The following is a 25212-nucleotide window of genomic DNA, read 5'->3' as shown; positions in this document are numbered from 1 at the left end:
AAAATATACCCAAGAGGAGAAAAAGTAAAAGTGATGCATGGCAACTTTGGGGGCAGCTCCCCATTCAGGTGAAGGATGAGCACGCAGTGGTACAGATCCAGCATTGCCCACCCTCCAGGCTGCTCTTTGCTCCTGATGAAAGACCCTTGCAGGACTGTGGCCCCTCTCAGTGCAGTGTCACTCGCTCCCAGAGCTCTCAGCAGAGCCACTGGCATTTCCAGAGTGACATCCAGGCACAATCCTGCTGCCTGCTGAGCACCTGTGGAAGATCCTGAGCATCTTCATGCCTAGCAGCACAAAACAGCTCAGGATTTCTCTGAACTGCTTTTCAGGAGAGGTTTCCATATCCCCGTGAGATCTGTTCATCCCTCAACACGTCTGACTTGGTGTACAATGATGCATTTGGGTTCCTCCATTCCTCCTGTGTGCCAGTGAGAAACCATCCATGGGAATGGAGGATGTTGTGTGCAGGGCAATGTACTCCTGGCTTGCCATTTTGCTTCACTGGCACTCAGCTGAACATGGTCCTTGTCTAAGAAGGACTTCGAAGAAATGGGTAGGAATTTTGGCTCTGAGAGGAGCAGAAAGCATATTTTCTAGACCACATTGCCAGCAGATGCCGTTTCCCTGGCAGAACAGTGATTGCCACTCATCTTCCTGGGAAGAATGTCAAGACCCATTCAGAGATCCCAGGTTCAGCTGGCCTTTGGCTTTGTCTACCTCATTTCACACATCCACTTTCAAGGGCCATTAGAAGAGGCCCATGTCTGCCTTGCTACCCAGAAGTGCTGTAGTTATTCCCAGGAAAAAAAAAAAAAGGCAAAAAAAAATTGGCTGTCCTGTGGTGTGGTAGAAATCCCATCACAATTATGACTCTGTGAGCAAAGACAACCGGTGCTTTTTGGGGCTGTAACAGCTGAGAGTGTGGCAGAGCAGGTTTGATATTCTTTTTAGACTCCTGAAAACATTGTTCCCAAAACAATCTTTCTCTCCTGTCTTTTGTCATCAACTGTGGAACAGAGGAAATGGAAGGGATCAGAGGTTTGTTTAAATTTGCGCTTATTTTTAATTCTTCAAATAGTGTCAGCTCGATGCGTGATACTTTAGAAATTGGATGAGTAGCACCTGTTTCATCCCAGCAGAGGGGTGGGATTGAAGACTTCCACCAACAGAAACACTGGATGTGCAAGAGCTCAGTTTTCCACCCCTCACACAAGTAACTTGCTGTACTATTTTCAGCATCCTCAGCCAGATCGATTAAAATACTGCTCCAAACAACAACAGAATGAAAATCTTCCACCAAATGGGGAAAAGGAAGAAAAGTGGGCCGCAGCCCTTTCTTCAGAGCTTGTGTTGATTTTGCCAAGTCAGATGCAAACAAGGTTTGCCATATTTCTTTCCTAGAAAAATGCAGCTCTTGAATAGAAATCTATCTCTGAGGCTGCTAAGTTGAGTGCGATTTTAGAGCTGGGAGGAGCAAAACAGGTTCCAGAGAAGCTGTGGTTGTGTCACCTTTGGAAGTGTTCAGGGCCAGGTTGGATGGGGCTTGGAGCAACCTTGTTAGCGGAAGGTGTCCTGGGTCTGGTGAGTCCCTGAAAAGAAACTTTTGGTTTTCCTGAAATGCTGCCTTTGCAAGGGGAGGTCACAACTACCCCACCTAATTTGAAATGCCCTGAGCAGAACCCAACTGTGTTTTCTCACAGGTGAGGAGGGATTTTCACTTGTATTTTATGGGGGATTTTGACAGGGCAGAGCAAGAGCAGCTGAATGGGTTTGACATGCAAAGAGGGCCAGTGTGGCAGCAGCTTAATTCCATGGAGCTTTTCCTTCTGTGATCCTGTACAACCTGAGGCAGCACTCTGGGGCTCTTGAACCTGGCAGCTGGGCAAGTTAATCATTGGAACAAGTGATAAATTAAGCTGCTCCACTCTCTTGAGCATGGGTGTGATGAGCCTTAAGTAAACCTGTGAGCACTTGTCAGGATGGGAGCTTGTTCTTTGCCAGGGAGGAGGGAGAAAATATTGCTTGGAGTAAATAAAGCAACTCTGCTTCCCCTGGAAGAGGAAAAGAAGGAATTAAATATGTGAATGCTGCATGGAGTCATTTGCACAAGGCTATATCTTGTCTGCTATGCAGGAATGTTCTCAATAAACCCTGCTTCTCCTGACCATTATTTTTCTGGGTTTCCACCACATGATACAAGAGACTCTCAATAGACCCCTGTCTCCCCACCCCCCAGCGCCGCGTCCTCCCCCAGAGGGTGTTCCACGAGATCGACCCCAGAGCCTGACACGGGGACGGGGGGCCGAGGCCCTGGGGGGTGGGACAGGGGGACAGGGACCCCTGGCAGTGTCCCTGTACCCCCAGGGCCAGAGCCTGGGCAGGGCTCCTTCACCCTGTTACAAACGAGGGCTTGAGAGCACTGAAAAAATCCCAGGAAAGATATCAGCAAAAAACATATTTGATATTAAGTGAGAGCACCACAAAAATTCCTCGGCAAGAGTTACTCTGCTCCTGACTGGACACTTCAGGCACACAGAGGAAACAATCCAACAACAAAACCAAACCAAACCAAACCCAGGCAATCAAACCAGAAATGAGTAACAAATCCTATGGAAAAGGTAGTTTTCAATCCTGTGGAAAAGAACTGTCCCTCTTGGCCAGGTGATCATTGCCAAAATTGAAGTTTCACCTCCAACATTCCCTGTTGTGACCCGCTGGAGGAGATTGTTGGCTGGAAACATCTTGTGTGTGGGAGAGGAAGAAGCAGGTCCACCTTGTCCTGCCCTGAAACCCCAGCGCTGCCCTGCCCTGGAACCCCAATCCCCCCAGAGCCTCTATCCCAGCCCAGCAGTGGCTGCCAGTCCCTGCCACAGCACAGGCAATGCTCCACAGCCACCTCTGGAGCCCCAGCCCAGCTCCTGAGTGACCAAATGAGTCCAATTCCCACTGGGGGAAGGGCCCAGGAAGACCAAGGGGTATTGAAGGCTGACCACAAGGCAAGCACACATCTTGACCCTGCAGCCTCTTGGAATTTCTGTCTGAACGCTGCTGGAATCCAGGAGTTGGTATCTCTGTGTGTGCTTCTTAAATCTTATTTTTCTCTCTTTCTATGTCTACTTCTATTTCTCTCCTCTGGCGAATTTTGATGAACTTAAAATTTATCAGGCTTAGAGTTTGTCAAGTGGAATGGCCAAGTTAATGCTTCAGAAATGTTTTTTTGTTGATTGAATGTCATATTAAACCTTTTGCCATAGTTTCTCTGATTTTCTAGAGTTGCCAATAAAAGCTGCTTTGAGCTCCTCAAAATCTCTTGTACTGGTATTTCTCCAGTGCCTCCAACTCAGAGGACACAAACAATTGTAATTCCTTTTAAATGTCTCCTTGAGACAGTTGTTTGGGGGATGGGAGTCAGGGCTTGTGTGTCCTGCTTGGCACAGCCCAGGCAGGGCTTTCCCATCCACATTCCACACTCCATTGCCCAGCTGGAGCCGCTGGTGCCTCTGAGTTCTGCTGGCCCAGCCCCAGGGACGCTCTCCTTGTCTGCCCATTCCCCCACGGTCTCTGGGCAGGGATGGCCTCAGTCGGGGCTGCTGACATCCTCAGCAACTTGGAGCCTGCTGCTGGATTTCACTGCTCCAGAGGCTTGTTCAGCCTTCAGCTCTTCAGTGCAGGAATTCAGTGTCCAAGGGCTCACTGACATTCAGAACACCTTAACAAGCCAAGCCTTTGGGAATAATTTGATTTTAGCTTTCAAATCTTGTGTGGTTAATTCAACACATTTCATAAGTGTATTCAAAGTGAATATATAATTGAATGAATATTTACAAAGAGAGTGAGAAAACATTTTTTAGGTCCTATTTTTTTTTCCTGATCATAAATTGATATGTGCAATCTCCAATTGGCACTGAATCCAAGTACCTCCTCATGCAGTTTGAATAGATATGAATAGATATAGCCAACACCCTTCATGGCTGACAATCAATCAGACTCTGTCCCTACCCCCTCCCCACCATTTCCCCCATCCAAGCCCTGGCACTCAGAGCAGCCTTGTGCAAATCTGAGCTGCCTCCAGCCCAGGCTGCACCTGCAGCTTTCAGCTCCTTGGCTCCAACTCCCACCTGCTTTCCTTGGAGAAGGAGCTGCCTGAGACACCGAGGGATGCTCATTTATTGTCAGCCAACAAAGCCAAGAGAAGGCACAGCTCCATCAAATGCAAAAGTCATTCTTCTCCCTGGCTCCGCCCTGCCCCTGATCCCTACAGCCTGTCCTGTGTCCTTCATCCCTCATTTGCCAGGCACTTTCTGGGACAAGGGAGCTCTGCTTTGGTTATGGAGGGAGGTCCAAGTGCAGCCACTGGAGTGGGAACCACAACTCATCAAGTTTGTGCCCTTTGAGGGACCAGGAATTGGTGAGACTCAGAGGCACAGAAGGGTTTCTCTTCATGGCCAATATAAAAAATGTGAACATGATAAAATTTAAGTACCTTGTGACATCCCAGCAACATCTGACATGTCCACCATCCACAAGGGATTGCCATACAGGAAGGATTTTAGACAGAGACTTAAGAAGAGGTGATAGAAAAGATAAAACTACAACTAAGATGCTGACTAGAGAGGTATTTAAACTTAAAAGAAATTGGGCAAGTCCCTGAAGCTCGAAGCATGAAGCCTGCGATGCACACTGGAATGACCTGAGAACAGCTGCAGGAAATAATCTGGGACCAAGGGGAAGGGCATAGATCCAGCTGCCCTAATGAAGAGATGTCCTTAGACACGGCCATTTTAACAGGAGAGCTGCAAACACCTGAAGGACAGGGTCATGAAATATTAGAGTGAATATTGGTGGCTCATGTAGAAGGGAAGATCAGAATTTCTTCTCCTGCCATCAGCTGAAGAATCCAGTAGATCCAGGAAATTCCTGCTCATGGTGGGAATACTTTGCCATTTCTTCAAAGCACTCAAGTGACCCAGATAATAAAGATTCACTTGTTTATTATGAAAGTAACAAGTGTTAAAACCTGTGCCCCTTTCCAGGCAGACATCAGCTGTGTGCCCAAAAACAGGCAGTGCCACTTGTACCCTGAGGTGCTCAGCTGGGATTGGATCTCTCTGAGAGCACCTGAGGGAGAGCAGAGCACCTTGCAAGCTGCAGGTCCCTGAGAGCCCTGCAGGGCTCCTGTCCCATTAACATCTGCTCTGCTCCAGTCTGAAACAGGGCCCAGCATGGTGCCGGGGTCATCAGAGAGCTGAGGTGTGTGCTGGAATTCCATGCTCTCCCCATCCTGCAGCAGCCCTGCATTTCCCTGCTCCAGCCTTGGTCTCCAGCACAGCCATGGAGGCTCTTTGGGCTCCTGACTGTTCCTGCAGCCCCCAAGGGCAGCTGAGCTCTGCCTGTGGCACAGTCAGCCCTGGCCAGTGCAGTCCATGCTCAGCAATTGCTTGTGTGTGCCTGGCCTTGCTGTCAGCCCTGGCAGTGGCTGCGTGGCCCCTTGGTGGCCCTGTGCTGGCCCAGCCATGGTGGCCCAGCCCCTGTGCAGGCCCAGCCCAGGCCAGGAGCATTGAGGCTGGGAACGGCCCCTGTGCCGTGGGGCCCACAGCAGCCTTGGGGCTCTGTGCCCCATGGCCTCCCTGCTGGGCAGCCTCTGCCAGCTCCTGCAGAGCCTCTGGCACCTGTGGGCCTGCACAGACAGCCCTGCCCCGGGCTCTGCCGGCCTCTGGGCCAGCAGAGAGGCCGGCCAGGGCTGGCCATGGCCAGGAACAGGCCCTGAGCCCCGCAGGAGGATGGAGCTGGGCCACAGCCAAACTCAGCCCAGGGCAAAGCTGGGCTCAGCAGCCAGGGCTGCCAAGGGCTGGGCACAGAGGCTGGTGGTGACAAATGTCCTGGGCTCCCTCCCTGCTCTGTCCGTGCCCCCAAGGGCACAGAGCAGCCTCCTCTCTGGGGCACTTGCCTGTTTTCAATGCCTTGCACAGGCGCTGGCCCTGCCCCACAAGGCCTGGCCTGAGTCCTGCCCCTGCACGCTCAGCCAGGCTGAGATGGACACTGATGGTTTCTGGGGCAGGCTCTCTGAGCCCAGCCCAGCTCCCTGCAAGCTCTGCCAGCTGCCCTGAGCTCTGGGCAGCACCAAGGGCCTCTCCCCAGCCCAGCCCAGCCGGCTCTGGCCCCACAGCTCTGCTCAGGCCAGGCTGCTCTGGCCACTGGCCCCACGGCCTCAGCCCCTGCCAAGGGCACAGCAGCAGCTGCAGCTCACACAGGATTCAGCCCAGCCATGGGAGAAGATGCTGGGACAAGGCCAAAGGAGGCTCCCTGGCTGCCCTGCTCCCCTCTGGCTCAGGTGCTGAGAGCTCTGCAGCCCCTGCTGCCATCCCATGTGCCCAGGGCAGCACAAAAGCCCCGGCCTTGGGGCCCTCAAGAGCTGCTCCTGCTCCAGGCCCAGGGCCCATCCCAAATCTGGGGCAGCCACAAAGCTGTGCCCATTGCTGTTCATTGCTGCTCTGATGGGGATGGATCCTCAGCCACTTGGAGGTTGATGATGAATTTTCCTACACCCAAGGCCTCTTCTTTCTTGAGCTCTTCAGTTCAGGAATTCAGTGAGAAAAGCTCATAAACATTTGTTCAACATGCCCAAAGAAGAAAAGCCATTTGGAATAACAGAAGTTTTCAAGTTTTCTCTAATTAATTAGACAGATATCTGAAGTGTATTCAAAGTGTATATAGTGTCTTGAAAACAATGCAGAGAGAACAGTTTGTTCTGTTTAATTTTTTTCCTGTTTATAGATTGATATCAGCAATGTCCAGTTGATATTGACCCCCAGCACCTTCTAATGCAGACTGAATAGCTATGAAAATCAAGACCCTTCATGGCTGAGAGTCAATCAGACTGTGTCTCCTGCCCCCTCCCAACCATTTCCCTCATCCAACCCCTGGCACTCCTATGGACCAGGAATGGTGTCACCAGCAGGACCAGGAGAGCAATTCTTCCCCTGTGCTGGGCACTGGTTGGGCAGCACCTCGGGTGCTGTGTCCAGTTCTGGGACCCCAAATTTAGCAAGAATTGGAGGGGCTGGAGTGTGTCCAGAGAAGGGCAACAAGGCTGGTGAAGGGTCTGGAGCAAAAATCCTGTGAAGAGAGGCTGAGGGAGCTGGAGTTGTTTATCCTGGAAAAGAGGAAGCCCGGGGGAGACAAGGTGGTGTCAGGGCACAGGTTGGACTTGATGATCTCCAAGGTCTTTTCCAACCTTGCTGATTCTGGGATTCTCTGAAACCACCCTTGCAGCAGTTGCACGATGAGCCCTGGGCCTCCTCTTCAGAAGCTCCAGCAGCCCAGGTGCCTCAGCTTCTCCTCCCAGGCCCAAAGCCCATCCTGTCAGTCCTGCAGAGCCTCTGCAGCTCCTCCTCATTGCCCAGAACAGGGAGCCCCACAGGCAGACACAGCAGCCCAGATGTGCCCCCTGGCCTGTGGTGCCTCTGACAAGGGAGCAGCACCAGGCACTGCAGGAGCCTGCAGACAATTCCTGCAGCACTTGGAGGATGATCCTGCTCCTCAAGGGACGTTCCCATGGTGCCAAGTCAGGAACTGCAATGGGGAGTGGGGCCAGAGAGGAAAGGGCAAACAGGGATGGGTTTTTTGCAGGGGAGGGAACAGGGGTGGGCAACAGGAAGAAATTTGTACCAAAAAAAAGGGGAAAAAAAGCAAAGGTGAAGCCAAGGAAATGCTCAGGGCAGTTTGGGGGTGGCTGCCAGGCTGCCCTGGCTCTGAGCAACAACATCTGCAGTGGGACAGGAAAATCCTAGCTAATGGGAACAAAGTTTCTGGCTGACTGCAGAGGCCAGGACAAAGCTGAGTGGTTTCCCTGCTGTCCCCAGCCCTTGCTGGCCCCAGGGGCTGATGGCATTTGTGCTCCCTCAGGTTCATGTCCCCACAGCACCAGCATGGGGGTTCTCCTGCCTGCTCTGTGCAATGCAAACAGGGGCTCCTGAGCCAGTGCTGCCGTGGCTGTGCCTGCAAGGCTGCGGCACCTCTGTGAGCTGGGGGAGAGGCCAGGGCTGCAAAGGGGGGATGTTGTTGGCAGCTCCATGAGGACGCTCTGGGACGCTGCCCTGGGCTGTGCAGCACCCTGGGGATGGATCAGCCCCTGCTCTGCTGCTCCTTCCCGTCTCCCCAGGGCCCTTGCAGAGCCCCAGCCATGCTGTTTGCCCCCAGCCTGCCCACGGCCAGCCTGGGGCTGCTCACCCTGGGGCTTTTCTGTGCTGAGCATTGGCCTGGCCGTGTTCTTGAGAGAGCCTGGGCAAGGAGCCTGCAGCCCCCAGGGCCTGGCCTGAGGCGTCAGCGCTGCCCCAGCAGTGCCCATGGCCTGTCCCTGCTGCAGCCCCGGCACTGCCACCCCCAGGACTGTGCCCGGCCCCGAGAGCACTCAGGCCCTGCAGCAACACCAGGGCCACCAGGGCAGCGGGGCAGGGCCACGGCAGCAGCACTGGCAACACCAAGTGCTGCTGCTGCTGCTGGGCACAGCTGCTGTGCCAGCACTGATCTGCCCCAGCTCTGCACACAGACATTGCTGCTGCAGCTCCAGAGAAGGCAAGAATAGAGGGATCTCTGCAGAAAACTTTGCTGGGAGATCCTTTAGTTCCTTTAAAACCTTTGAGACTGCAGCCCCTCATTGGCACAGTCTGTGGCCACAGGGAAGGTGGAGAGAAACAAAGTCAGAGATGGCAGAAACAATCGTCTAGCTTTAGGAAGAATATTTATAAAGGAAAACGACAGGGAAATCAAAGAACCAAACCAAAAGAGCTAGAAAAGATGACTTTTATTACAAGTGATTTGCCGAAATTGGCAATCACTTTAATGCTTCCTAAGATGTCCAGTGATCAGTCTCCACACTGCAGCCTTGAGCTCCTGGTTCCTCAGGCTGTAGATGAGGGGATTCAGGGCTGGAGGCACCAGCGAATACAGAACTGACACCAACAGATCCAGGCATGCAGAGGAAATGGAGGAGGGTTTCAGGTAGGCAAGTACTGCAGTGCTGAGAAATGCATTTCTCCTGCATTTTCCCTTTTCAGATTCTTTCCGTCATCTCCTGAGAGGTACAGTTTGTTCTGGTGCTTTTCATGAACTGATTGTACTCTTGATTTAGATGGAGACTGTGGAATTGTTTTCAGATGTAGAAGAATCTGGACTGAAGACAGAAACAAACTCCCTGTCAGCCCATTTTCATCTTCTAGATCATTTTCAAGATGTCCTTGGGGGTGTTGGAATGATTATCACACAGCTCTCCACTTCTGGCTGCAGGCTCTAGAGTTTCTTTCTCTGCATTCAGTCAGGCTTGCATTCCCTAAGAGTTCTTGGTAGCCTGTCATCTTTTCTTAGGGTAGAACAGTAACAATGAAAACCTTACCAATGGCACAACTGCCCAGCCCACAAGGAAAAGAAAAGAACAAGCTGTCAAATTCTTCAAATATTTCTCCTGCTTTGCTGCAAGTGTTGTGCTGCACCCACAGTGTGGAAAGCTGCAGTTGGTGGCACACCTTGTGACAGAAGCTGCACCTCGTTCTCCGGGAAAGGTTCTTGGAAAAAGCAAACAGGACTGAGGAGAAGATTCTGGAAAAACTGAAAGAGCTTTTAAGAAATTAAATGAAAATTGAAACAATTCAAGACGTTTTTCTCGATATGTTTTTATGCTCCCCTTTTCCATCTTGCACTAGTTGTCCATCCCATTAATTCCAAACAGATCTCACTTCTAAGATCCATGAGTTGGCAAGTTTTAGACATTTTAAGATACCATGACCTACACACACTTTGGCTTTCCCTGTTTTTCTTGGAAATCAATGCTGGAGAGGTTAAGTGCAGTGCTTGGGTCAGGTACAAATTCTGCATTCAGGGAATGCGCTCTGAGAGTGTTGACCCTCAGCAGGGACAATGCACAGCAGGGACTGAGGGGATTCCTGAGCCACTGTGCAGGAGTCCAGACTCTGGCTCTTGGCTGAACTCGGCAAAGTTCCCGTGTTTGGACAGGCTCAGGGGCTGCCCTCGGGGAACGTGGGGCTCGGGGCGGGGGCGAGCGGGCAACGGACAAACGGACACGGGGACAAACGGCCCCAGAGCTTCAGTTGCAGCAGCGGCAGCAGCGGCAGCAGCAGCGGCAGTGGCAGCGACAAAAGAAACTTTAGATTCTCTTCTCCTCTCCCTCTCCTGCTGCCCCGTACCTCTCCCGCTCTCCCTTTCCCGCCGTCCCTCTCCTCTCCCCGCCTCCCTCTCCCCGTGCCGGGCCGGGCCATGCCCCCGGCCCGCCCCCGGCCCCGGGCGGGGCTGCCCCGTGCCCGCCCCCGGCCGTCCCGCCGCCGCCTGGCCTCAGCCCGGCTCTGGCCGTGCTGGCGCTGGCGCTGCCGGGCGGGCGTCAATGCCTGGGGCTGGGGCGGCATCGCCGGCTTTTGGCTCCGCCTGGCCCGGCCCCGGCCCCGGCCCCGGCCCCGGCCCCGACCTCGACCCCGAGCCCGAGCCCGAGCCCGGCCGCGGCTCCTCCCGGGGCCCGCGGAGGACACAGGCGGCGTTGCCTCTCCCACCGCCTCCGCTGCGGCTTGCCCGGCCCGAGCTCCGCCGCTCGGCAGCGCAGCCGCCGGCCCCGAGCCTCCCGTGCCGCGTTCCAAAAACTGAACGCCAGGGGATGGCCGGGCCGGGGCGGGTGAGGGGCGCTCGGGGGCCGTTGCTGGCCCCGGGCCGAGCGCTGACAGCCGCGTCCCGCCCGCAGGGAAGGCGCAGGAGGCCCTGCAGGAGCGCTACCGCCTGGGTTCCCTGCTGGGGCGCGGCGGATTCGGCAGCGTCTGCTCGGCGACGCGGCTCTCGGACGGCGCCCCGGTGAGCGGCGGGGCCGGCGGCGGGCGGAGGAGGAGGGGGCGCAGGAGGAGGAGGAGGAGGATGGGGCTGGGCAGGGCAGGCGTTGAGCTGAGCCCGCTGCTCCCCTTGGCTTGCAGGTCGCCATCAAAAGGGTGCCACGGAACCGCATCCGGCACTGGAGCGAGCTGGTGAGTGAGCCGGGACAGCGGGAGAAGCCGGGCTGTGCCGAGCGGGGATGAGCCGAGCCCCGGCATGGTGGAAGCCGCCAGGACGTCTCGAGGGGGAGCGGGCGTGGGGCCAGGGCAGGGCGCAGAGCATCCCGGGCTGGCTGAGGGGTTGCCCAGCCCTGGCCCGGCATCGGCCCCACTGACGGCATCGTGCTCCTCCCGCAGCCCGACGGCACCAGCGCTCCCCTGGAGGTTGTGCTGCAGGACAAGGTGTCCACTGGCTTCCCCGGTGTCGTACAGCTGCTGGAGTGGCTTGAGCTCCCCAGCGACATTGTCATGGTGCTGGAGCGGCCAGAGCAGTCTCAGGACCTCCTGCATTTCATTCGGGCACGGGGGTTCCTGCGCGAGGAGGTGGCGCGGCAGCTGTTCCGCCAGGTGCTGGAGGCCGTGCGGCACTGCACCAGCTGCGGGGTCCTGCACCGCGACATCAAACCAGCGAACATCCTGGTTGACCTGGCCACCGGGCAGGCTAAGCTGATTGACTTTGGCTGTGGCACCTACCTGCAAGACACAGCCTACACTCACTTTGCAGGTGAGCCTACACAGGGCTGTGCTCCCGCTCCTGGCATCTCATGGCCCAACATCTCTCAGCCCAAGCTGGCTGTGGCAGCGGGGATTCTCCCTTTTGCTGCCACTCAGGGGACTGAATCTGCAGCTGAGTTGCTTTAGAGCAGGGCTGGGTGGGGAGCCAGCTTCCAGCCCTGCTGGCAGCCTTTGCCCACCACTGTGCCCAGGACTGGGGCTGGGCTGGGGCAGCCAGCCTGACAAAAACAGCCGTGGGTGGGGGTAGCAGAGAGGGAGGTTGGAACCTGTGTCCCAGCCAGTTTGTGTGCAGGCAAGAGGAAGGGCTTGGACTGCTCCACTTGCCCTGTTTGTCTTGGCTTTATAATATGTTTGGGGCAATGCAGGCAGGGAGAATGAGGGCATGGTTTTTCCCCAGCACGCAGTGGGTATTTCCTTTGCATGTCCTGGTCAGGCCTAGCCAGGGCTTCCACTGTCCCCTTCCCACACCAGTGGCTTCTTTTGCAATCCCAAGTTTGTACACCAGTCCCAGATGCTGGTGAGAGGACAGTGGTCACCCTGTGTGCCACTGATGCAGCCCCCGCCCGCCCAGGGATGCTGGGGCCAGGCTCTGGGAGCAGCAGCATCCCCCTGCTGAACTCCATCTGTATTCCACAGGAACACCATCATACAGCCCCCCGGAATGGACCCGCTTTGGCTGGTACCATGGCGAGCCAGCTACCATCTGGTCCCTGGGCATCCTGCTGCACGAGATGGTCTGTGGGAAGATGCCTTTCAGGAGGGGCTGGAACTTCAGCTGGGGCCAGCTCTCGCTGCCACAACGGCTCTCTCCAGGTGGATCCTCTTCTCTGGGCATGGGTGCAATACCAGTGCTGGGAGACAGCAGCGGGCTCGGGAGCATCCCGCTCTGGCAGCTGCTGAGGAGGTGGCACATGTCCTGCTCTCCCCCAAAACCAAGAATTGATGGGAAAGTTCAGGCCCAGCTCTGAGCGCATCCAGCATGGCCTGGGCAGGGAATAGTGGGGCAAAGCCAACAGGAGCCTTCTCCAGCTGACGGGCAGTTTCTGGTTTCTCTCCCCAGAGTGCCAAAATCTGATCGGGTGGTGTTTATCCATGCACCCCTTGGCCAGACCCTCATTAGAAGAGGTGTTCTGTCATCCTTGGATGCAGGATATTCATCTGCCCTAGAAGAAGGGAGAGAGCCACAGGCACACTTAGATCCAGGGCCCTGGTAAGTTACAGCTGCACACATGCCTTGGCAATGAGAAGCAAAGGAACCCAGCCTGTGTCACTGCACCAGGGTCATGGGATGGGAACACGCAGCCCTTGTGCTGGAGCTGAGCTGCTCTGCCCAGCCCTGGTGGCTGCCATCCAAGCAGGTTTTGCTTGTCCTGGTTCCCTGACAGCTGGGGCCCTGGGCAGAGCCCTGACAGCCTGGTCTCACCCCAGGGAAAGAGAAGGAGCCCCCGGAGAAGCTGTACCGGGTGGGGCTGCTGCTGCAGGAGACGGCGAGGATGACATGATGATGACAACCTCTCCCTGGACCTGGCCACCAGCAGTTGAAGGTGATGCACTATGATTGTGGCACCTTCTTCAAAGCCAAACTCCACAGGGAGTTTGCAGATGAGTCCACACGTGGGGAAATGCTCCCAGATTTGGGCATTGCCCAGCCTGGCTGGGAAGCAAAGGTTGCCCCTTTGCTGGGGCAGATGGAACTAAATCTTCAGTCAGCTGCCCAGCTGCTTTTTTGGCAGGGCTGGTGGGATGGGCTGGAGTGGGTACGAAATGGGAGTGGGCTCCTGGCCCTGCCAACAGCCCCCAGCACCCACCGTGCCCCGGGCTGGGGCTGGGGCTGGGGCAGCCAGCCCGACACAAACCCCCGTGGTGGGAGCAGAGGTGGGACTCCAGAACCTTTGCAGGGGCTGCTTTGCTGTGCAGGCAAGGAAGGCCTTGGGCTGCTCCACTGCCCTTGTTTGCTTTGGGATCATGGTTATTTTGGGGGCCAGTGCAGAGGGAAAGAGAGAAAGTGTGGACCTCCCTCACCCATGGCTGGATTTTTCCCTAGCATGTAGGGGTTGGGCCTTCCTCAAGGTCCTGACAGAGCTAAGAGTTTTGACCTTTCTTCTTCTTTTCCCTTTTTGTCTCTAACCTCTTTTCAACAATTTGTTTGTTTTTTTCTAGAGGAAGCATTCTAGGTGGTCCAGTCTGGATTGGGAAGTGCTTGGGACCAGCTGCAGCGTGGATGGGCCGTGCCCTTGGAGCAGGCTGAGGACATCGTTTGGGACCAGCTTTTCTTCCAGCCGTGGATGGCGTGAGGTGGGTCCCCGTCTGCTTGGCTGGGTGGGATCAGAGCTTTTTGGGAGATGGCAGCGAGCACAGGAGCATCCTGCTCTGGGCAGCTGCTGAGGGCTGGATGTGCCATGGCTGGCTGCAGGCTGGGCACATGTCCTGCCCTCCTGCCCTGCTCCCAAAGGCAGCACTGATGGGCAGATCTGGGCACAGCTCTGGGCACAGCCAGCACGGCCTGGGCACTGTGGGCAGCTGGGACAAGGGGACAGGAGCCCTCAGCTGACGGGCAGTTTCTGCTTTCTCTCCTTGCAGCCAGGCTCTGCGGATGCTGAGGCTGCTCTGGGCTCTGGCAGGGCTCTGCTGGAGCTCAGCACCGGGCTGGAATCAGCCAAAGAAGAAATGGTGTCACCTGCAGCACAGACTTGCTTGAGCATTTTGACAACGCAGCTCAAGTTTGCAGCGTGGACACCTCCAAGGGAAAACATGACACCTCCCAAAAATTAAAATTGTTCAATACCTTCTGAAATCAAATCAATCTGGAATGACTCCAAATGACATTTTTCAGCTTGCTCAAGATGTAGCTCAGCCCTTCTCTGAACAGTTCTCTCCCCCACCTGCCTTTTACTTCTCAACTGCTCCCTTTTTTCCCCCCAGTGAATTCCCAGCCCATCGCAGTCTCCATCACTTGCTGGCCTTCCGTGTTGCCCCTGACCACAAGGAAGGCCGAGCCCCAGGCTTAGGGACTCGTGCTGTCACTGGCTGAGGAGCAGCAATGTCTCAGAGGTCCAGTGGGATTTTAGTGTCATTCAGAGCCACTCCCCAGCCCTCAGCTCTCCTCACTGCTGAGTTCCCACTCCCTTTTCTTCATCCTTGCAGCAGGATGAGCTCTGTGAATCCCCTTGAGCCTCCCCACTCTTCCCAGCCCACGCAGCCACCTCAGTGAGGCTGAAGCTCAAGCTTCTCTGTCTTCTCTGGCACACCAGTCCAGTCCCCTGTGTGGGGAGCCCCAGTCCCAGAGCACAGCACACAGCAGTGCAGTCCGGGCTGGAGCAGCTGCCCTGCAGCCCTGGCTTGGCTGTTTGTGGCAGCTGAATGCTCCCTGTTTCCAGCTGTCCCTGCAGGATGGCCCCGGGGCAGAGCCCAGCCGGGCTCCCACTGCAGCCCCTGGAGCTTGGGGCAGACAGTGCTCCCAGAGCTGAGGTTCATGGGGAGCACCCGGAGCTGTGCCTCGCACTCAGTGCTGGCAAGTGTTGTGTTCTCATCTCCTGCAGCCTGAGGGGAAAACAACCTGTGCTGCCAGGCCAGCACTGACCCTCTGGACAGGGACAAAGCTGAAGGGCTTTCCCATTCCAGAGGAGCTGGTACTGAGCCTTGGCAGGGCCTGGCAGGGCTGGAGCCGGGTCTGGCCTGCTGTCCGGGACTCGCTGCCCACCAACCACCCCCACCCACCACGCTCCATCCTCCAGGGACAGAAGGGTCTGTGTGTGCCAGGGGCTCTTGGATGTCTCTGTATCCATGGACAGAAGGGTCTGTGTGTGCCAGGGGCTCTTGGATGTCTCTGTATCCATGGACTGAAGGCTCTGTGTGTGCCAGGGGCTCTTGGATGTCTCTGTATCCATGGACAGAAGGGTCTGTGTGTGCCAGGGGCTCTTGGATGTCTCTGTATCCATGGACTGAAGGCTCTGTGTGTGCCAGGGGCTCTTGGATGTCTCTGTATCTATGGACAGAAGGGTCTGTGTGTGCCAGGGGCTCTTGGATGTCTCTGTATCCAGGGACAGAAGGGTCTGTGTGTGCCAGGGGCTCTTGGATGTCTGTGCATCCATGGACAGAAGGGTCTGTGTGTGCCAGGGGCTCTTGGATGTCTCTGTATCCAGGGACAGAAGGGTCTGTGTGTGCCAGGGGCTCTTGGATGTTTGTGCATCCATGTACAGAAGGCTCTGTGTGTGCCAGGGGCTCTTGGATGTCTCTGTATCCATGGACAGAAGGGTCTGTGTGTGCCAGGGGCTCTTGGATGTCTGTGCATCCATGGACAGAAGGCTCTGTCTGTGCCAGGGTTTCCATAATGTCTCTGTACCCATGGGTATGGGATGAACATGGACAGTGAAAGTGTCAGTCACATTGCTTGCACACTCCTTCCTTTGTACACAAGACAAATCCATGCACACCCCCACATATTGGTATATCAATAGGATAGGAATGGATAGAGACTTCGCACAGAGGTCTAACTTTGGCATAACTCACCCTTTAGCCAGAGACCAGGGGATTTTTTCCCCAGCTCTGTGTGAGAAGGTGTCCCAGAGCTGAAGGAGCAGCATTCAGAAGCAGTTTCAGGATTTCTACGCCAGAAGTGGAGCTCACAACCATCCATATAACTTGCCATATTCATTGGGATGGGCTGCTGCTTCTTTAGGAATATGGCCCAATGTAGACATGAGACTTGGAAAAATCCCAGCTCTCTGTGGGTTTGTGTAAAAGGGGGAGCAGCACAAACACTTTGTGCCTGCCTGGGGGACACAAGGTCCAAGGAGCTTTGGTGGCAGGTGAAGTTCCATTCCATTACATCCCAGAGTGGCACAGGACAAAGATCCAAGCACTCCAAACCCCACTGATGAAGTCTTTGTGATGCAGCACATCCTCTAGGAAAAGCTGTTGTCAGACAATCTATTGGGATTTATAACTTTCATTTGCAACACTTTAAATCCAAATTTCAAACTGCAATATTTTTACACTCAAGACACAGTAATGCATAAATGCATAATAGATCTTTCAATTTCCTATTGATTCCATCACAATTTAGAATAACATAATATTGCAAACAAAACCCTGAATGTTTTTAAAAAGGGATGCTGAGGTCAGTAAGATGAATCCATGCCATCAGAACATTTACAGAGTAACTGATTTCTCTTCTTAAAAAGATCAGTTGCCTCTGAATCCAAACTTACTGTGAAGATTTTCAGTACACATTTGTTTTTTGGTTTTATCTTTCATATTTTTTCTTTTCTTTTTTGTCCAGTGTTTTTAACAGAGAACTCCCTGTCCATGGGGAGCTTCCAGATGGAAAAGGCTGCTGTGCCCAGGCAGCTCCAAGGGCAGAGAAAGGAGGGTCTCGACCACTGGATCTGTGCCAGTCCCACAGTCCTGGGCAGCAGCCACTGAGCCCTGGGGGAACAGAGGGCACAGCAAGAGGGACAAAACCAGGCGAGGTCAGAGACTGGAGAGAGCCAGAGCCAGCACCAGGAACAGCTGCTTCACTGCACTCTTGGAGAAAGCTTTTGGCTGGTTCAAAGTGCTGAAAGGTGTGGAAGGCAGAGAGGAGGCCACACTGAAAAATGCTCCTGTTTCCACACCCTCCCCTCTCTGTGTCCCAGAAGGAATTGCATGGACTGTATTCATCTCTTTGAGTCGTCTCATTCAGCATGAGCAGCTTAGCACCAGGAGCTGAAGGAGCTGCAGCCATAGGCCACAGGAGCTGAACAAGAGGGAACTTTTGGAGCAAAGTAATGCTGCTCAAATAGACCTAGCTGAATGCAGCGGATATAATAATGGAATCACAGCATCCTTTCTGTGGGAAAAGACCACTGAGCTCATCCAGTCCAGCTGTTCACCCAGCAGTGCCAAGCCCAGCACTAAACCACGTCCCTGAAGTGCCAAGGCCTGAACACCAGGCCCTGAGCTAAAGGTGACTTCTGGATGAACCTTGCAACCAAAGGTTATCTTTGTATCTGCTCACTGATGAAATATGCATGGTCATTAGCACTGTGATAGATGTAGCCACTCATTAGTGACACATGTATTGGTCTTTTTGTATTTAGACGCCAGACAAGGCCATGAAATCTGACATCTGGCCTTGTTTGGGAATGAATGGTCAAAGTCACCTTCCTTGGTTCCTCCTTGTAGCCCTGGCCAGGCTTTGGGAGGAACCCAAGAGGAGGATGAAACCAGATGTTCCCGCACTAGAAGTGCTATCAGTTTGTTCATTCAGCACTGTCAGAGCTGGGCCCTCTCACAGCGAGGTTGGAGCCTCACCTGTGGCTGGAGGCACCTGCAGGAATTCCCAGTGTCCAGGAGTGGCTCTGCAGCCCTTGGCTGGGACAGCTTCCCCCAGCTGCTGTGTGGATCTGGGGGATGGTAAAGGCTGAGGGTAACAGGTGCTGGATCTTTCTTAATCACTGCAGGCAATCTTTGGTGCTGACGATTGGCTGCATTGCTGAGCTGCTCCTTTTGTGATTCTTTGCTGCTTTGAGCTGCAGTAAATGACACTGATTCCTTCAGTTGGAGTCTGTGTCTTTGGTGCTGACCCTGCCCACTGGTAAAACAAAACTGGCAGAGTCTGGCCAGATCACAGCAAAATGTCACTTGTTAAATGTAAATGTGAGGAATCAGTGGCATCAGAAATTCCCAGATGGGAAGCCCTTCCCTGGAGTTGGCTGGCTCTGGAGTGGGCTAAGGTCACAGCACTGTGTGAGCAGTGGGGCAGTTGGTTAAAAGAAGCTGAACCCCTGGATGTCTTAAAATGTATCCAAAAATTGCATATGGAAAAGAAAAGAACTTGTGGGTTTGGGCAGACAAAGATGAATTTGTTAACAGTACATTGGAAACAGAACCTTCAGAAGGAACAATTCTTGTTGGAATGTTCCCACATGGAGCAACAGAAGAAGGTTTTAATCTTGAGCTCCAATGCATTTGTGCAAGTGAAATATTAATATCATAAATAACTATGTACATATTTATAGTATAATAAGACCTTAATATATATATTGATATATATATTTTATATATATGTCTATACCTATCTGTCTATATTTATATTTCTATATCAGTACCTAAATCTATGTATAAAATAGTAATAATGTGAAATAGTGCTGACAATACTAATTTGGTAGCTTTGGCTGCTCAGGGATGTAACACTAAATACTCTACAGAAAAGGATTGGCCTGGACCCTAATGTCAGAGGTAAACTTTGTGAGATTTTATACAATGAAAAAAGGAGGAGGGGATGAAATTGTCTGTTTTTACAGGGTTTGCTGATACTGTGATGCAGAATGCTTTGTCTGTTACTGTGAAAAATACCGTGATTAAGCCTGCAGGGTTTTTCATGAACCAGACTATCCTCAAGCTGCAGGACTGGTTGAACGGGTGAAGGGGTTCTTAAAAGAGCAGTTGAAAAAATGAGGAGATTGGAACCTGTCCCCATGGAGAACCCATCTCCCAGATGTGCTCCATGCCCTTAACAGTGGCCCACTGGGGAAATGGAAACCCCCTGGCTGTGCACAGCTGCACCCAATTTGCAACTACAACCATGGACAGTGAGACTTGGACTGCCTGGGAAATTGTTGTGGGTGTGATGGCCCCTGGCAGGGCCAGCCCAGAGGCTGCAGGGCTGGACCTTCCTGCTTTGGAATTAATTAGCATAAATGAGAAGAAAATGAGAGTTATCCATACAGGAACAGGAATTCAGATTCCTCCAGGACATTTTAGTTTGGTAACTGCCCACTTGCACCTTGGCCTTGGAAAATGTTCATGTCATGGGAGAAGGAACTGATGCAGATTGTCAAGGAGAAATTAAAGGAAATGTGTTAAACAACAGTGAAGAAAATTGGATTATTCAATCCTGTGGCAGGGTAGCACAATTATTGATATTGTCAGGTTTTAAAACAATTGGGAAAAAAGGACATCCACCTCCAGTCATTACCATTTGTGGAGATAAAGGGTTTGGATGCAGCAGTCCTAATAATGGAGGCTGAGTGTGGTTCCAGAGGCCAAAAGGGCCTCCTGAGGCAGCTGAAGGAATAACAGCTCCTGGGAAAGACAGCACTGTTTGAATCCTGAAACCTGGGCAGGAACAATGGGAATATGTCCCTGCAGCCAAGTATTCTGTGTGAGAACAAGCAGATATGATATGATGTTGTTTTACACATGCTGCCAGACCAAATCTCCCTGTTTGCCCCAATGGCTACTTTGGAAAATGCTCTGATCCACAGGGCTCCATGTGAAGGCTGCTGTGGCACTGAGGGACTTGCACACAAATTCCATCCAGGAGCCTGGGTGCCCTCAGGGACTGGGATCTGGCCCCCTTCCTGCCAAAGGGGAAAGGGCCCCACCAAGCTTTGTTACCCACAGACACCGTGCTAAAGCTGAACAGCAAAGGACTTGGGGGCATTATTCTGAAATTAAAAGGGTGCCAGCTCCATGGACAACAGAATTATTGCTCTTATCCCAAATGAGACTGAGGAAAAAGAATGAATAACCATGTCACTGAAGTACTGCTGATGTCTGCAAGTTGTATCTTGAGAGTCAGCCAGAATCTTTGTTTGCCACAAACATCTCTAGAGTTTCACCAAGGGATTGGTCATCAAAATTGTTATGAAAATTTCAATATCAAAATAGCCAAAGTACTCAATGTCGCTAATTGCTGAGTATGTTCTCAGCTGCAGCTGGGAGGAATGGGGCTCCCTTGGAGGGCCCACTGTGTGGGGTGGCCAGAACTCTGTCCATGGGCTCTGCCTCATAACAGAGTCAATCAAGGGACGGTTACAGAAAACTGTGCTGTGGAACACAAGAATACAATGATCAGTTTGACAGGATTCACTAAGATTTCCCTTCAGGAGAAACTGAAGCCTGTTCTAGTTACAGAGGCCACAGTGTGAGAGGATTTCTGTGCTTCACCATCACTCCCAATGTCAGTAGAACTTGGGATGGTGGGGCAGGTCAATGTCAGTGTCACACCACTCCCAGCTGCAGGGCCACCATTTAGGGTCCTTCAGCAACAACCACAAGGAAGAGCTGGGGCCCAGAGAAGAATTTTCCCCCAAGGAGTGCCTTGGTTTTCTAGAAAGCCAAAGATTCTAGTTCACGCTCTGCCCCATGGGCACTGCCTTATACTGCGGAGTTTACAGTAACAAGATAAATTGATTATTAGAAGAAATAGGAAATGATACTATGAAAATATCCAATAGCACATCCTGTGAGCCCCAACAAACACGAATGGGGACTCCACAGAACCGCATGGCCTTGGATTATCTGCTTGATGGCCAAGGAGGAACCTGGGTTATAATGGTACAGGGATGTTGCACTGCTATCAGTGCTGGGTTTCAAGTCAAACAGTCAGGAATCACCTTGACAGAAAAAACAGTAGAAGAGGGGAAAAAAGAAGAAAATTCTTTTGGGTGGGATTGGCTTCATGGCTGCCAAATTGGAGGCTGCTGCAAAATGAATTTGTGACAGTGTCTGTCATTGCAGCGTGAGCACTTGGTGTGTTATGATTCCATGTTAGAGCTGTTGTGTGCTGGAAATGGAGTACTGAGACTTGTCTAAATAGAGACACAGTCTCAAGAAAAAATGGGATTTGATAAACTAACGGAGAATAGCAACTAATGAGGGTTGTTTTAAAAGGAATGTGAATTATAGCTCTGAGTAAATAACTTGAACAGCACTTAGTTGAAGAACAAGAGGCAATGCCTGTATGCCTAATATCTAAATCTAAACTGTGTTATTGAAAGAATTGTTATAAAGGTTGTAGTTCATCTGCAGGTTAAAGGACCCAATTAAAGTCCTGAGTCCTTAACACCAGGCCCTGACTGAGGCCTGAACAACAGGCCCTGGGCCAAAGCTGACCTCTAGATAAACCTTCCAACCAAAGATTATCTTTGTATATGCTCATTAATGAATAATTTTTAGCAATATGATCTCTGTATCTATTCATTGGTGAAATGTGAATTTACCTTTCTGTATTTAAAAATCAGACAAGGCCCCATCTGGCCTTGTTTGGGAATGAATGGTCAAAGTCACCTTCCTTGGTTCCTCCTGGGGCCCTGGCCAGGCTTTGGGAGGAACCCAAGAGGAGGATGAAACCAGATGTTCCCGCAGTAGAAGTGCTGTCAGTTTGTTCATTCAGCATTGTCAGAGCTGGGCCCTCTCACAGCGAGGTTGGAGCCTCACCTGTGGCTGGAGGCACCTGCAGGAATTCCCAGTGTCCAGGAGTGGCTCTGCAGCCCTTGGCTGGGACAGCTTCCCCCAGCTGCTGTGTGGATCTGGGGGATGGTAAAGGCTGAGGGGAACTGGTGCTGCATCTTTCTTAATCACTGCTGCAATCTTTGGTCTTTGGTGGTGATGATTGAGTGCATTGATAAGCCGCTCCTATTTTAATTATTTTCAAATAATTATGTGCTTTACTTTTGTAATTTTTGTAGATTTACCTTATATAAATTACACAATTCTTTCAGTTGGTGTCTGTGTCTTTGGTGCTGACCCTGCCCACTGGCAAAACTGACCCTGTGGGCTCCACAGAAACCAAGGGGCCCTTGTGACACTGCAGGGCCTCCTGTGACCAGGGGACCATGGTGACCCTGTGGGGCTTCATGGATCCAAGGGGCCATTGTGACACTGGGGCCTCATGGAACCATGGAGACCATTCTGACACTGCGGGGGACTCGTGGCAACAAGGGTCCATTGTTTTCCTCTCCCTGGCACTGCCCAGTTCAGCCTTTCCCTGCCCCTGCCCCAGCCCAGCAGAGCAGCAGAGTCAGGTCTGGCCCTGTGGCAGGAACTGGAGGCACTGGAGGTCAAGGACAGCCACTCTGGGTCTGGAATGCTCAGCAGATGCTCAGCTCGGGCAGCTCCTGCAGCCCCAGGGCCAGCCCCGCTGCCCAGCCCAGCAGCAGAGTTGGCCCCGGGGCTCCTCAGGCAGCTCCTGCTGGCCCAGGGACAGGGCAGCCTCTTGCCAGGGCTCCTCTGCACACCCACGGGCTCCTGCTCTGCTCCTGGCCCATGCCAGCTGCCCCCAGAGCCCTTCCCAGGGGAACACGTCTGGGCTGGCCCGAGCAGCCATTGCTGCAGCCCCTGCCCTGCTGCCCAGAGCCCCGAGCTGGGGCTGCTGCTCTGCAGAGCATGGGGGCTGTGCTGCCCGGGGCCCTGGGCTGCCTCTGCTGGGCTCTGCTGCTCAGCCTGGCACACAGAGGCAGCTGCTGGTGCTCCCTGCACTGACCCCCTCCCACACAGGCTCTGCGGGGATGGAGGGGGCTCAGAGCTGCCTGCCTTGTGCCAGGGCTGCCAGAGGGGCTTGGGGCTGCCCTGGATCCTCCTGGGGGAGTTCCCTGAGGGTCAGACCAGGCAGTGCCCAGACTCCTTTCCCTGGGCCTGCTGTGTCCCTGGGCTGCAGAGCTCTCCTGGCTCACAGCAGACATTCAGTCCTTGATCTCGGGGTGACCCCAGCCTGGCCAGGCCTATGCCCAGTGAGCTCCACTCCCTGCTGGTCCCTGGCACACACTGTCCGTGCAGGTCCCCTGTGTTCTCCTGGCAGCTCCCAAGGCCCTCCAGACAAACCTTCTCCTGCCATCAGCCCTGGCACAAGCTGCAGAGCCCCAGGAAGGTTCAGCACAGACCATTCAGCATCTGATGGGCACTGACCACCAACAAGCAAAACCTGACCCCGACTTGAGTCCCCCAAAGGCCCCAGTCAGACCCTGATCTCATCCCACTGAGGCCTGGAAGAACCAGGAACACAAGGAGCCTCTTGAGAGTCCTGAGAGTGACTCTGGAGGGGAGCAAAGCCTTCCTGCCCTGCGCTCAGGAGATGCCCTTTGCTGGTGGAGCTGCTGTGCTGGAGCCCAGCTGTGTCCCAGCAGTGCCCATGGCCTGTCCCTGCCTGAGGGCACAGCACGGACACGCAGCAGGACAGTGACCAAGCTGCCAGAGCACTCCGGCCTTGCACCCACAGCAGGGCTGGGAAGGGGAGTGTGGAGCTGGGAGGAGCAGATGTGGAAAGAGCCAGGGCCATTGTCCCTGGACATGCTGCTGTTCTGGGAGCCCCTTCCCTCCACCTCTGCTCACAGGAACAGCCCCTGCAGAGCCAGAGAAGGGCTGAGGAAATGCCTTGGGCACACAGCTCAGGACAGCCACTTCTTTTTATTCACATGCACAAGGAACAAGCCACCTAAAAGCCTTTGTGTTAAAAAAGAGAATATCATGTAGAAATACTCAGAGTAGTACTGCAGTATCTTATAAAAAGCATTATAACACCAGAAAAATAATAGGAAAAATTCCCAGTGACAAAATGGACAAATAGGAAAAAAAGGCCAAGATTGTCAAGAATTACATTCTGAAGGTTCTGGAGAAGACAAGTTTAATGTTTCTGAAAAGATACAGTCATCATTTTCCTCAGGGCATCCTTGAGCTCCTGGTTCCTCGGGCTGTAGATGAGGGGGTTGAGGGCTGGAGACACCACCGAGTACAGAACAGAGACTGAGAGATCCAGGGATGGGGACGAGATGGAGGGGGGCTTCAGGTGAGCAAAGATAACAGTGCTGACAAACAGAGAGACCACAGCCAGGCGAGCGAGGCAGGTGGAAAAGGCTTTGTGCCCTCCCTAAGCACAGCCCTGAAGATCTGCACATAGGAGAAAACAATGAACACAAAACAGCCAAATATCAAACAGGTACTAATTGCAATGAGCCCAAGTTCCCTAAGGTAGGATTTGGTGCAGGAGAGCTTGAGGATCTGGGTGATTTCACAGAAGAACTGGCCATTGCCATGGCACAGGGGCAGGGAAAATGTATTGGCTGTTTCCAGCAGTGAATAGAGAAAGGCACTGGCCCAGGCAGCTGCTGCCATGTGGGCACAAGCTCTGCTGCCCAGGAGGGTCCCGTAGTGCAGGGGTTTGCAGATGGACACATAGCGGTCATAGCACATGATGGTCAGGAGGAAATACTCTGCTGACAGGAAGAAATACAAAAAAAAGAGCTGAGAAGCACATCCTTTGTAGGAGATGGTGCGGGTGTCCCAGAGGGAATTGTGCATGGCTTTGGGCACAGTGGTGCAGATGGAGCCCAGGTCGCTGAGGGCCAGGTTGAGCAGGAAGAAGAACATGGGCGTGTGCAGGTGGTGGCCGCAGGCCACGGCGCTGATGATGAGGCCGTTGCCCAGGAGGGCAGCCAGGGAGATGCCCAGCAAGAGGCAGAAGTGCAGGAGCTGCAGCTGCCGCGTGTCTGCCAATGCCAGCAGGAGGAAGTGGCTGATGCAGCTGCTGTTGGACATTTGTGGTGCCTTGGCATGGGGATCTGTAAAAAAAGTAGTCATGGAATAGTTGCATTTGGAGAGGACTTTATCCCAGCACAGCCTGGGGGCACTTTCCCCCACTGCCTGCCCAGGGCTCTGCTGCCTGGAGCTGTCCCTGCCAGCAGCTGCTTCCCTGTGCCCAGGGCTGGGCCCTGCCAGTGCTGCCAGAGCCCAGCCCAGCCCTGGGGGCTCAGCTCTGCCCTGCAGACCCCTCCCAGCTCTGGCACTGCCCAGGGGCAGCTCTGGCTCTGCAGGCTCTGATAGCAACATCAGAGCAACATTGAGGAGGCTG

At 53.5% G+C, this 25212-nt stretch overlaps 1 protein-coding gene across 1 annotated transcript; it reads left to right on the top strand.

The window, feature by feature from the left end:
• The first annotated feature begins 10660 nt into the window (after positions 1 to 10660).
• Positions 10661 to 13889, top strand: LOC135278287 (serine/threonine-protein kinase pim-1-like). Its single transcript, XM_064384844.1, has 7 exons — positions 10661 to 10678; positions 11223 to 11356; positions 11468 to 11589; positions 12237 to 12413; positions 12661 to 12810; positions 13029 to 13144; positions 13761 to 13889. Exons 1-5 carry the CDS (start codon positions 10661 to 10663, stop codon positions 12765 to 12767), a joined length of 558 nt encoding a protein of 185 aa, XP_064240914.1. The 3' UTR covers positions 12768 to 12810; positions 13029 to 13144; positions 13761 to 13889.
• The last annotated feature ends 11323 nt before the right edge of the window (positions 13890 to 25212 follow it).

The sequence above is a fragment of the Passer domesticus genome, chromosome 11 (assembly GCF_036417665.1).
Source record: "Passer domesticus isolate bPasDom1 chromosome 11, bPasDom1.hap1, whole genome shotgun sequence".
Taxonomy (NCBI): Eukaryota; Metazoa; Chordata; class Aves; order Passeriformes; family Passeridae; genus Passer; species Passer domesticus.
This window is presented reverse-complemented; position numbering and strand designations above follow the sequence as displayed.

What these genes read in the sequence shown, in the direction of transcription:
- LOC135278287 (XM_064384844.1), top strand. An exon ending in GTGCTGGAGCGGCCAGAGCA is followed by an intron (nt 11,357 to 11,467) that starts GTCTCAGGACCT and finishes CACCAGCTGCGG; the next exon opens with GGTCCTGCACCGCGACATCA. An exon ending in GCCACAACGGCTCTCTCCAG is followed by an intron (nt 12,414 to 12,660) that starts GTGGATCCTCTT and finishes TTCTCTCCCCAG; the next exon opens with AGTGCCAAAATCTGATCGGG.